This window comes from Anas platyrhynchos, chromosome 5 (genome assembly GCF_047663525.1).
Source record: "Anas platyrhynchos isolate ZD024472 breed Pekin duck chromosome 5, IASCAAS_PekinDuck_T2T, whole genome shotgun sequence".
Classification (NCBI taxonomy): domain Eukaryota; kingdom Metazoa; phylum Chordata; class Aves; order Anseriformes; family Anatidae; genus Anas; species Anas platyrhynchos.
Window position 1 is genome coordinate 52454378 of NC_092591.1, and position 15567 is coordinate 52469944.

The following is a 15567-nucleotide window of genomic DNA, read 5'->3' on the forward strand; positions in this document are numbered from 1 at the left end:
CCAAGCACTTGGCTCGCAAAGGAAAGGGATGAAAATGATTTACAGAAGCAGCGAGGCAAAGGTTTATTGATAATGAGGCACTCAGAGGAAATGGGATGAATGTGCCTGAGATTCCTTTGGTAAATGAATAATGAAATAGTATTTGCAGCCGGCAACTGACATTTTTCATTTTCGGTTGAGAATAGCAAGACGCAGGGCAAATGACAGTTATTAAGGAAAAAAATCCATTAGGTAATGCTGAACAAGGAAAGTCTCAACAAAAGTGAGCTCTCACTTGTGAAAGGGGAGCCGCCAATTGCTCAGAGGGTAAACTGCTCATGTCAAGGCATTCAGAACACTGCGTGCCCCAGGCCCCGGGAGGGGGGATTTCATTTCACTTGAGGACTACTTCACGTCTTTAATTGTCACCAGGAAAAAAAAAATAATAAAAAGAGGTTTGCATGAGCCAAGAGAATTGTTGGGCAGGGGACAGCTTTTGTCTGGGGCTGGTAAAAGGGAGCAAATCAGAGCAGAAGCTCTGCTCCACCCAGTGAACAACTCTGTGTTTTCTACTCATCGTCCAGCCTGTGGAGGCAACTCTTACCTACTGCACGGCACCCACACCCTGCCCAGCAGTGCCACAGAGTCACAGAAAGGCCAAATTTTCAGTGTATTTAGGTGTGAAAATCAAAGCTGCCACTACTAAGCAAATGAGAGCCACGGCTCCTTCAAGCTTGTTCTTGGACTGTTTTTCAGAGGAAAGGCAGGAAGCACATTTCCTACCCAAAAGCCAGCTCCACTACAAGTTTGACACTCGCTACACAGCACTGAGCACCAGAACTTTTGAAAAAAGACATTGTCGGATTTTTCTGACAGAGGAAAAACAAAAATGTGCTTGGTTTTAGCTACGTTCTTGGAAACAGCTTAATTGGTTCAGATGAACTTAAAAACAAAAACACACAACAAAATAACAACAACTGTTCTACTACTATTATAAAAACAGCCACAGGCAAACAACAGCTATGGGAGCTTTTTAGCCCAAATTGTGAAGTTTTGATTAAGTTAGAAGCAACTGGAGGCAGGATTTTGGTAGGAAGTGTCAGACAGTAGACACAAACAAGAGGGACTCTGGTAACACACTTCTGAATGGAGAACAAAAAGTCATGAATCTCAAAAACAGTGAAACTCCTGGAGCACCGCTAATTCTCAGCAGAAGCGGGTGATTACGTGAAAGACGATGACCATGAAAAATCAGCCTAAATTAAAAACTGTACTCACATCAGTGGTGCTCGTGCCCACTTCTGTGTTTGTTTCCAGTTAACATTCCAGGGTAGGATCATACTGACATGAGTGACTGCAAATGTCAAGTAAACATTAGCAAATATTTACAGAAATTGTTTTTAGGAAGTCGTGAAAAGGAGAACTTGCCCCAGAAACCTATTTCTGCCAGGGATGCTCGCACAGTCAGGGGCAGGAAGGAGTCCATGTGTCCACCATGTACCCACCTTCAGCTCAGCAGGGCAGATCACCTTTTGGCTTCCTGACCCTTGTACACATTGACATGCACGTGCAAAGAGCTGACCAAAGATCACTCACAAGCACCATCCCGAGCACAGCCCTACGTACTGGGTGGACTGGGATTGCCTCAGTTTCCAGCAGGACCAACTGGCCTCTGCTTCCCAGAGCATCCTTGGCTCTCTGGCTGGGCGAGGAGCTGACGTCTACAAGGAGAGCTGCTGGGGTTGCAGGGGGTTGCTTTCTCCTTCCCTCCCCTCTGAAACCCAGCTTCCCACACAACGTCTCCTTGGCTATCTGACCGGACATTTTCATCATAATTTTGCAGCATTCATAAGCAACAAGCGTGCCTGTACAGGAACGTGTGATTGCTGCAGCTACTGATTTTCTTCATAAGCCTTGCATATACACAGTCAGACACAGATAGTGGTTCTCCAAACTACACAATTCCTGCAGTGACTGCACTTATGAGGCTGCAGATTGCAACAAACCAGGGCTTTAGAGACAAGGCTTTAGTGGAAATGGTGTCTCAAAGAAGGGGTCATCGAGCCCCTTCGCTGGGCCTGCCAGCACCCGGGGGCTTGTCTGGGTCTGGGGACACGTGAGCGGAGGTAGCTCCCATCCTCTCTTTTCCAAAGTGAAGACATGCAGGACATACCAAAATAAATAACCCTCCCCTGTAATAACTCCCATGTAAAATAACCAACAGCTGAGAGAGATAACGTGCGTGAGGGTAATTTGTCAGGAACACGATTTGAGCTAAACTGAAAAGAAAACCTCAGTGCTCCATCATTTCTCATCAGCAAAGGGGCTAGGGTATTCGGGTACTCTGGTAGGAAGCTCTACAGATGACCACCAGCTGGGGACATTGGGAAGCCAGCATCTTTTCTACTTATTTAATGGCCCTTGCCCCCGGGAGATGGCTGTGCCAGCAGAACAGCGGCTGTGGAGCAGGGCTGATGCCCAGGGAAGGGGTGGCCTGGCACAGACACGCAGGGATGAAGAGCATCAGAGAGATCAGTTTAACTATTTACATACTTGTGCCACATTTTCCTGCTGGGCCATTTTCATAGGGCCAATTTCAGATGCCGTGAGATGCTGCTGTGGGCCTTTAGCTGCGGCTAAAGTGGTGCAGCTTCCTCTGGAGCCCCTGAGAGGGAGATCTCAGCAAACGTTTTGGTCTTAGCGAAATCTGTGAGCTGAACGAGGCCATTCCCTGGTTTTCCCCAAGCAGGGAAATTATTTCTGTCAGACTCAACACTCATGGTTGTGTTCTCACTGTCGGGGCCCCTCTGGTCCCTCATCCTGGGCTGGGAGCCCACTCTCCTCTCACGCACTGGCGCGTGTGCGTGGTCACTGCGACGCACCGTGCCTTATCTGCCTTGGGCTCCTCATCCCTCCATCTCCACAGGATGTGGGAGCAGCCAGGTTTCCACATGTGAACCTACCTCAGAGAACATGCATTTTGCCTCAGGCCACACTCGCAGTTGTTTTTCTCGAGAAAAGCCTGACCCACTCCACATGGAGCCTCTTGCAGCGTCCCAATAGACCCAACTGGTGCGTAACAAATGGCCTGAGTTCAGGAACTGCTCCCGGGAGCCTGCTGTGGCTCCTGCCTGATGCCTGAAGAGAAGAGCTGGAGTCAGACTGTGCTTTCCCCTTGTACTTTTCTAAAAGTCGCTAAAATAACCAGAATAGACCAAGGGCTGGATTAGCCCCAGTCTTTTTGTCATCCTCCTGTGAGGTATCCGGGGAACCCACTCCCAGGTTTCTGGTGCTGTGCAAGATGCACTGAGGTACCTAAACCTTTAGGAGCAGCACCAGGAGACCAGATGGCACAAAAAGGGACATCTACACCAGCACGAGACACTTGCCCAGTACCTCTCCCAGCACCATCCAAGCTTTCCCTGCTCTGCCAGCCGGGAATGCTGGGCAGCTCCTATTGCATTTATTAGCATCTGACAAACCTGCCGAAATACTTTGGCCTCAAAGCCTTTGCCATGCTGCATGTTCCTTGTGTCTAGGCCCCCAAATATGGTGAAAAATTCATGCCTTAGAAGCTCGGTTGCTATCATAGCCTCTTGGTTCCTTTTTGGGTAAGATTCAGGTCATTTTCTAAAGAAATCCATAGCTACCAGCAAATATTGTCTGGCACGGTCCATCTCAGGCAAAGACCCAACAACATCAGCAGCAATGAATGGCAGTGAGGTCCCCAGGAGACAGTGCTCAGTAGGGTTTCTCCCCATCTTTGGGGACCCACTTTTGAAATGTAGCCCATGCAAGAAATGCATCACATTTCCTGTAGTAATTTTCCACCCTCTGTCTGCATTTTCCTCAAAACCAGTTCTCTCTTGCCCTGACTAAGAAAGAACACAACCTCAAGATGCCCAATGGTTTTGACATCATAGCAAAACCTCAGAAACTCATATTTTTTTTTTAGTATTTCTGGTATAATGAACTCCCATGAATACTCATCACCCATTGTTTTATTTCCCTGTCTCCTATACAATATTTCGCCTTTAAATTCCAGCTTTCCCACCATGACCAGAGAGCTTTTCCCCTGCTACTCTGAAGGGAATCTACATTCCAAAGCAGACGTTTGCCAAATGACTCGTCTTTCCATCATGCCCTGTGTTGAGACCAGGAGCCTTTCTGAGGAATGCTGTTAGCTACTTGAACCCTGCTCTTGTACATGTGCATCTACTGGCTGAGGCAGAACCATTTTCATTTCTGCAGACTGTGAAAGAAAGGAGAAAATAAGCACAAAGAAAGGAGAAAGGAAGGAGAAAATAAGGATGGGAGAAAGGAAGGAAAAAATAAGGATGCTGCACGTTTGCGTGCAATGTCAGGACCACGAGCTTACCTCCACACTAAACAGCTGAGTGGAAGTATCTAGGGACCGAATCGCTACAGGATCACACATATTCATCACTAGCAAGTTTTGCAGCATCGAGTCAGCCTGTGGTCAAGTTCCCTTTGGTTTCGTGTCAGCACCGTGCCTGTTCCCAGCTGTGTGCAGCAGAAACTGCCTCAGCTCTGAGGCCACTCTGCCACCCTCCTCCTGCAGCTTTCCCCCTCTTGAAAGAAGCACCTTTTAAGCCCACAGATAAGTCCCCAGCAGCAGGGTTGGTGCCATGAGGGCTGTGAAGGCTGGGAGACCAGCTGGCTGCTGTCTTTCCTCATGCTGGGGACTTCCCCAGAGAGGTTCACCACGTGCAGGGATGTTCTCAGCTGTCACAGAGGGACACGCAGCTCCTGCTCTGTTCAACTCTCGAGCGTACACTGGCGTTGGGAGACCCATGTGGTAGTTTGCTATGGACTTGTTCTAACATGAAAGCCATTTTCACCTCCAGATATCCACAGTGGAAACCAAAATGAACCTAGCACAGCACATCCCAGATATTATCTATTAATGGCAAGGCACAAGCATCCTTGGATTAGCATAATTTCCCATATTACACAGCACAGCCTTTCTTCTAACCAGGACAAGGAATGAGGTCCAGGAGCTGGCTGCAAGCTCAAAGAGACAGCTCAGGGACCTGCCTGAGGGAAGCACTGCAAACATTGCCCAAACCTTCTTCTTTCACATGAGCCACATCTGTAAGGGTTGAAAGGCCCTGGTGCTCACTGACCAGGCACCAGCCTCAGCACTCTGCACACAAAGCCTTGCTGAGATCACTTCTGATCCCAGAGGCTCAGTCTCCTGCTAGCATTTCTCCTCCACGAGACCGTTTTCCCCAGTCGCTGCCTTCCCTCTCACCCTGTTCTGGTTTGGGTTCCCCTGTTGTCTACGTCTAGTTTCAATTAATTACTGCATAACCTCGACGAGCACCTGTGGTGCCTGTACATTGCACGGACATGCAGTGACCTCTCTCTTGCTACAGCACCATGGATCCCTCCCTCTGAAGTGACCACTGCCAAATGGAGGCAAGTGGGACGTTCAACCAAGAGCACCACTTTTCGCCAACAAGGTCAAGGAAACGAGGATTTTCCCCAGAATCAGCCACACAAGCACCCTTCCCAAAAGCAAGTTATTTAAAGGCTACAGAGAGGAGAGGATTGCTCTGAACACCAACTTAATATCTCCCCCTGGGCACCACAAAGCCTTGCTGCAGCCCTAACTTAACACCAGCATCGCCCTGCTTACCACGTGCAGCTCCAAGCAGCCCTGCTTCCTGAGCTGAGTTCGGGCCTTTCAGCAGGTCTGTACGAGGCTCTGTCCTGACTAGCCGTGTATTTATGGCAAGCCTCTCTGTGGACATCTCCCCTCCCCACCAGAGCCACTCTTAGCCCAGCCGCGGTGCTCGCGTTTGATGTTGTAGCCAATCCCCCATTGCTCTCTGCCCTGCAAAAGCTCCTTTTCCTAACAGCTTGAAGTGGTATGAGCTGGGTGAAAATACTCTTCTCTCTAGCACAGGACTCCGTAAGACTTAAAGCATCCAGCTTCCCTCTCTTCCAGTAGCAGCTTTCTGACTCCCGCTGAAGGGCTGAAACGCAGTATTTAAGCTCCGCCATAAATCCCACAGCTTCATGGAGTGTTTCTGGCCTCCTCTTGCTCCGCAATCTGCCTAAACGTCTAGCAATTGGTCCATCGGCTATTTATCTTGGAAGTCCTCACTGGCATCTGGAGACGTGAGGAACACCAAATGTCTGCAGGTCCTCTGCCAATTTAGGTGGGTCTCTTCTTCCTCTTGCCTCCTAGCATTTGGCTGTGTCCTGTCTAGCTCAGACTGATATCTGGCTCCAATCTGCTTACGAAGGTTCAGACCAAATCTTGATAAGCCAGGTTATGTCTATAACAGAGAGCTTCTCAGCTCTCAGGTATGGGTCCTTGCCACAGCTGTGCTCCTGACTGCTCCAGGCTGAGGTCTGGGCATGCACCATCCCAGGGGAGGCTGGAGGAGAACCACGCGGTGCTCCAAAAGGTCTCGTGGCCTCCTGACCCAGACACCAGCACCACAGCCCAGGCCACGACACATCCCCCTGCCCCAGGGTTCGGCCTCAGCCTCTCCTCGTGGATAAGAGCTGCAGAGCTGAGCTCCACCTGGCTTCTCTTCCCTGTGGGAATGGACTTGTGCTGGCCTCCCTGGGGGTCCTTTCTCAAGTGTCATTGCTTGGGCTGGAAAAAAATGATGCTTGCCTGTGTTATGGAGCACACGTGCTGCAAACAGACAGTCCTATGTGTGACCAAGTCCTGCGTGGCTGCCCCGACAGCCTTGGACCAACTCCACACCCAGCAGGCTGGTACCCTGGTGATCCTTTGGTTTGCTTTTTGAGATGGTTTTCTATTCTTTCAGAAACCCTTGTTGTGGATCAGGCATCCTATTAAGTTTCAGGCAGAACAACACCTTCCTGTTTCCCCTGATTTGTGACATCTTCTGTCCTGAGGTTCCCAGCACCTCAAGACCCCTCAGATCCTTCTGGGCACCATCCTTGCAGAGAGCCATTTCCAGGTTGTTTTTGACCACTTCTGAGGAAAGTCCCCGCATTGCCCTTCACTTACTGAAGCGTACAACTTTGCTTTGTTTGGTTTTCATTCTTGGGTGAATTCCTTTCACTTTCTAGTGCTTCTGAGGAGCTTAGCTGTCTGTGAGCACCGTTGTTATCTGATCCTTTTTGCACCAGGAGAATATGCAGCTCCCTGCTTCCCTCTTTGGAAACTGAACCCTACCCTTGACACCAGCATGAACGCTCCTGACCAAAGCAGACAGTATCTGAGGCCCCGAGGAGGCAATTTCCACTGCAGGGAGGAACTGGTGAGGTGCTTCTTTAACGCAGTGGTGTTTGCACACAAAGCCCTATCTATCTCCCTGAACACAATAGCAATCGACAGCAAGTCATTTCTAGACTTGATATTACAAGTTTCTTTGATTTTCCCCAGGCAGATGCCTGCCCAAATTGTTTGTTCTGTCTCTTCCCCAGGTTCCTCATTTCCCATTGAATAGCTCCTCTGACTGGCCTTGACTTGCTATTGACTTCCCCTATTTGTTTTTGCAGCGGTTTTGGTTACGATTCCTCTGCCCCACATGCACACATATATCTCACCACCAAACCCGTGTGGAAGATTTGCACTGAGTTTGGTTGTGCCTACTTAGCTCAGGGCCTGTGCAGCCCTGCCAGTGGCTCGTGCCTCACGTGGTGCCTCCAGTCGCTTCGTCTCTCTCTCCCTCCCTCAGCCACATCCCTGCTTTTCAGACTTTACAGAAAAAGGCCGTTGCTATCTTTAAACAAGCACTAAGGTTTCATGCTACCTCAGCATACAGTGTGCTTATCAGTGACTGAAACAGCTTACCTTTCAGGCTGCATCACCTGCTAGAGAACTCACTTGCCTCACAGCTGATGAATAATAAAGAATATGCTTAGAAATAGTACTGATTCAACCAGTACTACAACAGGGTAAAGCCTCAAATCACATCTTCTCAAAACAAATAAATAAACAAACAAGCACATAAATAACTATCAGATTCTACAGACATTTAACTGCTGACTGAGGTGATGCATAGCTCGTGACATATCAGCTTGTCATGGCTAAATCCTGCTGGGACCTGAGGACTGCGGCTACAACATGTTGAATCACAGCTATTCCTGGTGGAGAGATGAAGAATGCGATGCTGGCGGATTCCTATCATCCATAAAATCGGTCACAGACCACCTTCCATAACAGTGCTAAGCCTGCCACTGCTCATCACTCCTCTGAGCTTTCTCAGGTCCTGCTCCCCCTGCCTCCTCTCTTCTGTCTCTGCTCCTTTCTCCCTCCACCCTCCTCTACTCCCCACTGAGATTTCTCTCTTCGATATAAAAATGTCCCTAGAAGTATTGTGCTGATTCAGATTGTGTCTACTTATGTGACAGTCAAAATATGAGGATTGTGTGTGAACACGAATAAAAACACAGCCGAGCAGAATCAGCAGCGTGTATAATAACATTGATTCAGCCAAACTTACACAGAAAATAAAGTGGAGGTCATTTATTTAATGTATGTAAGTAGCCTTCCTCCTTTACTTAAGAACTCTCATTTACAAGTTGGGGCAGCTGAGAGACATGTAACTGTTGGAAATTACTCTAATGCTTTATTCATGGGAAACGTTCCCATCCGTCTCTTAGTAAACGATTCTCACATCACAGGGGTCCTCTATTAGCTGGGTTACTGCTCGGGCTTCTCCTAATCCAGAACTATTTCTTTTTGAAAATATATCTATTTTAATATTATTATTAATTATTATTATATATGAATACATAGGACCTCTGCTTTCCAAACTGATTAATGGTTAGAATATATTTTTTTCCAAATGTGTAGGAGAATCATATGACCTTAGAAACATATGACTTTCAGGGCAGCAATTTCTCAGCCTTTTCTGAAAAGCAGAGATGAGACCAACCCGTCTCTTGTTTTGACCAGCACGGGTTGCCCAAGGTGATGGAGCTGCTTTTGAAAGGTGAGCCCATTAACGTGGGCTGGCAGGTTAAGCCTATGTTCTGGACCGAGAGATGTGAGCGTACGAGGACACACCGATTTCTACAGCTTCTTGCCCCCAGCGGGGGCCTGGCCGTATGGAAATGGTGCCTCAGCCCTCTCCAAAGCCGAGCTGGGGCCCTCTGCTCGGGGACCTTTCCCCCCGACCCCACCAGCGGCTGCTGGGGGCCTCCTGCTGCAGCAGGCCCGGGGACGATCGCACTGGTGCCGCTGCGTGGCGACAGCTTGCCCTTGCACAAGCCGCTGCCGGGCTCCAGGTCTCAGTTTTTCCAGCTGCGAAATGGGACGAAAAACCTCTTGCTGCCACGGGGCGCATCGCGCCTCGGAGCCGAGAGTTGCTACAGCTACCCCAACGCCCTGAACAGGCTCCAGGGCGAAAAGCGACTAAAAAGCAGGGACCGGTGCCACCGAAGGGACAGGGACGGGGCTGGAGATGTCCTTCAGCGGCAGAGCTTGGCTCCGAGCCTCCCAGACACCACCTCCCTCTTACAAGGGAAACTCATCATGGCTTTGAATGCAGGGCTTGGAAAGGGAATAAATCTTCAAGATCTGAGGGATTGAAGTCTGCACATTAGCTCCCCTTAAACCCTGAGTGCATTTAACATGGGAGGTTGGAAACCACAGCCAAAGAAATCTCTTTTGATTCACAACTTGTTTTGAGCAGTCACCCATAAAGCAGCCAGTGAATCACTCCCGCCGGTTAGTCATGCAACCACACTGGATGTACACTCAAAGGGAGCACAAAATAAACAGCCTGCAGCTCCAGATAACACACACACAGCTCATTTGCGCTATCTGGCATCAGCATATATTGTTAATAGCACTCCTACATCAAACCCTTAGGAAAAGACGCACTCAGTAAGCATCTCCAAATCTCTCTCCCCATCGGTATTTTCCCCGTCTGCTTCGCGCCGCGTTGCTTTCAAAACAATTCGGACTAGTAAAAGTTTAAGACTTTTTTTTTTTTCTTTTTTCCCTGTTTCTCTCTCTCTCTGCACCCTTCTCGTTGCTGGTAACGTCCTGCCGGAGCCGCAGCGTGCGATGCAAGGCTCCGGCGGAGTTAATCCCAGTCGGCAGCGGGCAAGTGGCAAATAAACAGCTCTGGTGCGAAAAGAGATCGTCGGCGAGGAGCGAGCGGCGCAAGCACAGGGGGAGGGAGGGAGGCTCCCGGTCCTTTGACACATGAGTGTTATAAACAGCTCGGGTCGGGAATCCTATAAAAGTCTCCAGCCAGCTCTACCGTCCGAGCCAAGGGAAGGGCAAGGCATCTTTGGGAAGAGCCGCGAGAGAGTCCTCCTGCGCAGGCAGGGCAGCGAGCGGGAGCCCTACCTTGGCGTCCTGCTGCCGAGGAAATCCCGCAGCTCTCCGCGGAGGAGATCCCGCACCTCCGAGCGCCGGGGCGAACAGAGCCCGAGCCAAACTCCTGGCGAGAGCTCCCTCCCCTCCCTGGGAGGGTGCCGGCGCCCTTGAATGGCAGATCTGGTGGCCCTATTGAGGGAAGGAGCGGCCGACTGCGGGCGCGGCGTCAGCGGTGCGGGGCACGGGCGGCCGAGGCGGCCCCGCTCCCCTCCAGCTCGCCCCCAGCCCTCGCCCCTTAACCCCGGGGGGGTCTGGTCTGGTCTGGTCTGATCCCGTGCCGTGCCGTGCCCCCTTCCCCGGAGGCTCGCTTTTATACCTGCCCGCTGCTCCCCGCGGGGATGGGGGCAGCACCTCCCCACCCCTTCCCCGGCCCCCCCCGGGCCGAGGGCACCCGCTCTCTCCCCTCCCGCCTCCCTTCGTCGGCGGGGAAGGAGGCCGGCAGGGAGCCGGGAGCCCACGGCAGAGCTGCGGGATCCCCCCGCCCCAAAATCCCTCCGAGCCTCCCGGTCCCCCCCGCACCGGGGAGGGTGGATGCCCAGGGGGGGTCCGCAGCGCTGCCGGGGGCTCGGCATCGGCCCTGCCTGGGACCGAGCCCCCCCGGAGCAGGACGAGCTCCGAAAACCCCAAAGGGCTCCGAAAACCGGCGGGGGCCCTGCGAGCCCCAGCCCCGGCAGCCAGCCGTGTCCCCCGGGAGGCGGGGGGGCCGCCAGCAGGCTCGTCCTGCCGCGCCTGCAGTTTACATTACATTAGGAGGAGGAGGAGGAAGAGAAATGCGTTAAAAGTGTCATTAAAAAAATAAATTAAAAAAAAAAAAGAAAGAAAGAAAAAAAAAAATCCAGCAGCGAACCTCCGATTCCTACGGCCGTCGCTTTCCGCGCTTCTGCTAACAGCGCGCTTCAGCCTGCGCTTTTGGTTTGCTCTCTAAATAAAAGACACGGTCGTTATTTGCATAACACGGCGCTCCGAGAATTTCCTCCGCAAGAAAAAGCCCCTTTTTCCTTTCTCCTGCCTCCCTCGAGCAAACATCCCCAGCGCATTCGCGGTCTCCCCCAAGCTTTCCCCCTCTCCTAAGCCAGGATATGTAACCTGCTCCGAGCGGGGTTATTTAAGATTTCGGCTTTAATTGCGGGACGAGCCTTGGCCCGCTGGTTACAGGCAAGACGAGGGGAGCCGAGCTGGCAGCGGGACCCCTCCCGAGCCCCCCGGGGGGCTGCGGGGAGCCAGCCCCCGAGCTGGGGCCGCTGCAGCCGGGCCGGGAGCGCCTCGGCGAGTGCCGCTGGTTTTTGGCCGGGTATTTACGAGCGCAGCTCTCCCCTGCCTGTATTTCCCCGTACAGTGCAACGGAAGGGGTCTAGGAATAGAAGCCGGCAGCAATAGATGGCAGGCATGGGCTTTTTATAACTCGCAACGACTTGTTTATTAAAGAGTTAAAATTAAAAACCCAAAACCCCTCCGGCCGGCTGCGGAGACGCGCACGGGCAAAGCGCCCCCAGCAAAATAAGGGGCGCAGCACAGCAAGGAAGCGGGCTGCTGGGGCACAGCCCGGCGGGAGAGGCTTCGCCGTGCTCGCCCTCGTGTGCTTCTCTTTAATTTTTTAATTTTTTTATTTTTTTATTTTTTTTTTTGGTGCGTGCGATTGAAATCGCAGGGCAAAACCGGGCACAGCATCCCACCGCGTCCTGGGGGGAGCCGGAGCAGCCGCCGGCCTCCCGAGAGAGATCGCCCCTCGTTTGCCCCGGTGGAAGGGGATCGGGGCTGAAGGGATCGGGGCTGAAGGGATCGGGGCTGCTGCTGCCCCCGCCTCAGCGCCGCCCGGCCCCGGCTGCGAGGAGGCGGAGAGGCGCCTGCGGGTGTCCCCGCCGCAGTCACCCTGCGAAAGCCCAATGTGGCTGTTATTAGCGAGACTCGCTCTTTAATCGTTAGCCCTTATTATTATTATTGCTATTAATTATCCTCGCGGATCCATGTGGCTCTTATTACAGCCCCAGCGGCCCCTAGCCACATCACACGGGGCTCGCAAACGTGCTGGGGCTCCGGGCCGGGCCATCGGCTGCCGATGCGGGGCTCCCACTCGAGGTCCAGCCCGGAGCCCCCCCTTGAAAATAACCCGGGGGGGACCCCCGGCGGCGTTACGGCCGCTGAGAGATTCGGGTGGCTCTACCCGGGGCTGTACCGTGTCGTCGCGGGCTAAGCCGGTGCCCTGGGTTTTTTAACCTACGAAGACAAGAGAGCCGGTTAGCAGAGCGGGGACGGCACCGGGGCCTCCCCCCGCATCGCCCCGCAGCCCCCGGAGGCTCCGCGGGTGCGGGGGGGCTTCGGCTGCGCACAGGGGCAGCGATGGAGGGATGGGGATGGGGAGCTGGGGAGGGGGGAAGGCTCCTCTGCCTGCTTCCCAGTCTAAAAGGGGGAAAGGGAATGTGCGGGGGAGAAAGAGAAAGTAAAGAGGGCACTACGAGGAGTGCGGGGATACCCCAAAAGACGGCGAGAGACCGGGATGTGAGCGGTGAGACGGCCGGGCCTCTCCCGGCGGCTCCTGGCCCTTGTCCCTTGTCCCTGTCCCTGCCCGGGGTCACGGCGGCCCCGGCAGCGCACTGAGCTCGGGCCGGAGCAGCCCCGATTTCCCCGCATCGTGGGGGAAAGGAGGAGACGTTGTTTCCACTTTCCCTTCCAAAAAAAATAATAAATAAGTATATATAATTGTTTTATCTTCCTGTTCTTTTTTTTTCTTTATTTTATTTTATTTTATTTTATTTTATTTTTGCCTTTTTCCCCGAATCGCCCAGGTTTAGCAGCAGCTTCCCCCCCGCGCCCTGCCTTTTATATAACCGCACGCCGGGGAAGGCGAAGAGGAGAAGCGGGCCCGGCCGGGCACACGGCAGCGTCTTTAATTACCGCTAATGACCCGCCGGGAGGATGCGAGCGGGTTATCTGCAGCGGCCCGGCAGAAATCAATTAGGGGAGTGGCAATTAGGGGAGAAAGTGAGAGGCAGGGAAGCGGAGAGCCGGGGGGACATTCCCCAGCACGGCTCCCGCTGGCACCGCGTCCCCGGAGCGAGCGTTTTTGCGCGGAGCCGCGGCCCTCTCGTCCTTTCCCTTTCCGTCTCTCTCCCCGCTCGCTGCGGGTGTCCCCAAACCGGGGACACTCCCCGGGGCTGGGGATGCATCGGCTCTGCTCGGAAACGACGCTAAAATCCCGGCGAAGCGGGACTAGGGGGGGATCCACCGCTTCCCCCGGGACCTGCGGGCTCCGGAGCACGGCGCAGCCCCTGGAGCCGGGAGGGGGGACCCTGGAGGAGGGAATTTTGGGGGGGGCTCGTGGTGCCGGGCAGCCGTCCCCGGGACCCTTTGCAGCACCGGGAGCCTCTCTCCGGGCTGGTCCCGCTGCTTGCCCCGCCGCACGCCCGCCACTCACCGTAGCAGGGGACCTGCAGAGCTCCGTTGTGGCCGCTGCTCTCCTGCAGCTTGAGGTTGCTCTCCGGGGGGGTCTTGCAGGGGCCTCGCTGCATGTAGAGGTGCTGCTGCTGCTGCTGCTGCTGCTGCGGAGGGTATTTGTTAAAGGAGGCCGGAGCCCCGGCGGAGCTGGGAGCCTGCACGCTGCCATCCAGGGACTGACATTCCTGCTGGCTGTAGCGGCTCCGGCACTTAGCGCTGCTGTCACCAAAGCCTTGTCCTTTGCTGGCCAGGAAAGTAGGGCTGAACTTGTCACTTGCTTGAAATGCCCTAAAAGGCGAGGAGCCTTCTGTGCCCTGGGAGGCTGCGTTGTAGTAGGAATCCATGGCAGCCGGATCACAATAAGAAACACAAGTATCAGCATTCATTCCTAAAATTAAAAGGCCCGAGTGTCCTTAATGCGCTTGGAGGGGCACCAGGAACCTCTTTTTCTCTCTCCCTCTCGCATACACACACACACCCACAGCTGGGCCGGGGAGCTCTAAGAGGATTCAGATGTTCTTGAAAGCTGACCAGATCTCCAAGCCCCCTTAAGATCTCGCACAGTAAAAGGGGGCTTTTTCTTTCCCTCCCTCTCCCTCTCCCTCTCCCTCACACACACACTCACTTGCTCTCCGTCTCTCCCTCCAAACTATCTACAGCCTAAAGAGAGGCTTCTCAGGGCTTCCCCCCCACACATAGAAAAAAAAAAAAAGGAAAAAAAAAAAAAAAGAGAGAGAGAGAGAGAGAGACCTCTCCCCCAATTAATATGTAGATGATGACAGTGGAGGGGAGGGGGCCCGGGGAGGGTTGTGCGTCTGTGTGTATGGGGGTGTGTGGAAGCAGACAGGGGTGGAGGTCATATCTTTTGCGTTAAAAAAAAAAATAAATAAAAAAATAAAATAAAAAGCAGAAAATCGGACACACGACGTGCGCGCAGCACGGGGATGAGCGCGGGGACGCGCGGGGAGAAGCGGGGCCGTGCCCGTGCCCCCCCCTCCCAGGGCCGTCCAGGACCCCCGGCTCCTTGCCCCCTCCCCTGTTCCCCAGGTGTAAAGGAGGGGATCAAAGGGCGGGGGGGCTGCAGGGAGGGATTTTAGCAGGGGCGCCGAGCACACGAAATCGGCCCCGGCTCCTGGGAGCGGCGGAGGTGAACTTGCAAAGGGACGGAGGCTGCAAGGAGCCCTTTTTGGTTTGAAGGGTCAATTGCGACCCAAAAGGGGCTTAAAAATAAATCAATACTCACCTTCCGTCGCCCACCCCCCCCGCCCTCCACCCGCCATTCAACCTGATTTCCCTCCTCCCCCGTTTAACTCCTGCTACCCCTTCCACTCGCTCCTACCCTGCCTTCCTCCCATCCCCACATCTGGTTCCTATTGCTCGCTTACCTTGAAGTTCTCAGTAATAAAGATATTACGCAAACTACATCCACGGTTCTTCGGTCAAAAAAAAAAAATTAAAAAATAAAAATTAAAAAAAAATGAAAAAAAAAAGAAAGAAAGAAAGAAAAAGAAAGGAAAAGAAAGGAAGAGAGGCAAGACGAGGGAAGAAGGCCCTTAACCCCTTGGCGGTGCCGGCTGCGGGCTGGGAGCGCGGGGCTCCCCCCGGCCGGGCCGTGTGTCCTCCCTTCTCCCCCCGGCTTCCCCCCCCCCGGCGCGGAGCAGGGGGGAGCCTGGGGGCTTCCCTCTATTTGTACGGCTTTAGGGGCGCGGGGGGGAGCGGGATGCGGCCGGGGGGAGCGGGGTGCGGCGGGGAGGGGGCGCGGAGCGGGATGGGGGGGTCGTGGCCGCCCCCCAATTTCCCCTGGGGGG

At 53.5% G+C, this 15567-nt stretch overlaps 1 protein-coding gene across 2 annotated transcripts in view; it reads right to left on the reverse strand.

The window, feature by feature from the left end:
- Positions 1-15276, reverse strand: part of ALX4 (ALX homeobox 4) — a 30314-nt gene extending 15038 nt beyond the window's left edge. The window contains exons 1-2 of one of the 2 annotated variants that reach the window (XM_027458800.3): positions 15145-15276; positions 13740-14147 (exon numbers count right to left, since the gene is read on the reverse strand). In XM_027458800.3, the coding sequence (XP_027314601.1) occupies positions 13740-14145 (406 nt within the window). In that variant the 5' untranslated portion in view covers positions 14146-14147; positions 15145-15276. Of the gene's footprint in view, positions 1-13739; positions 14437-15144 lie in introns of those variants that run through there. The other variant, XM_027458799.3, reaches the window with a different exon arrangement.
- Between the last annotated feature and the right edge of the window lie 291 nt (positions 15277-15567).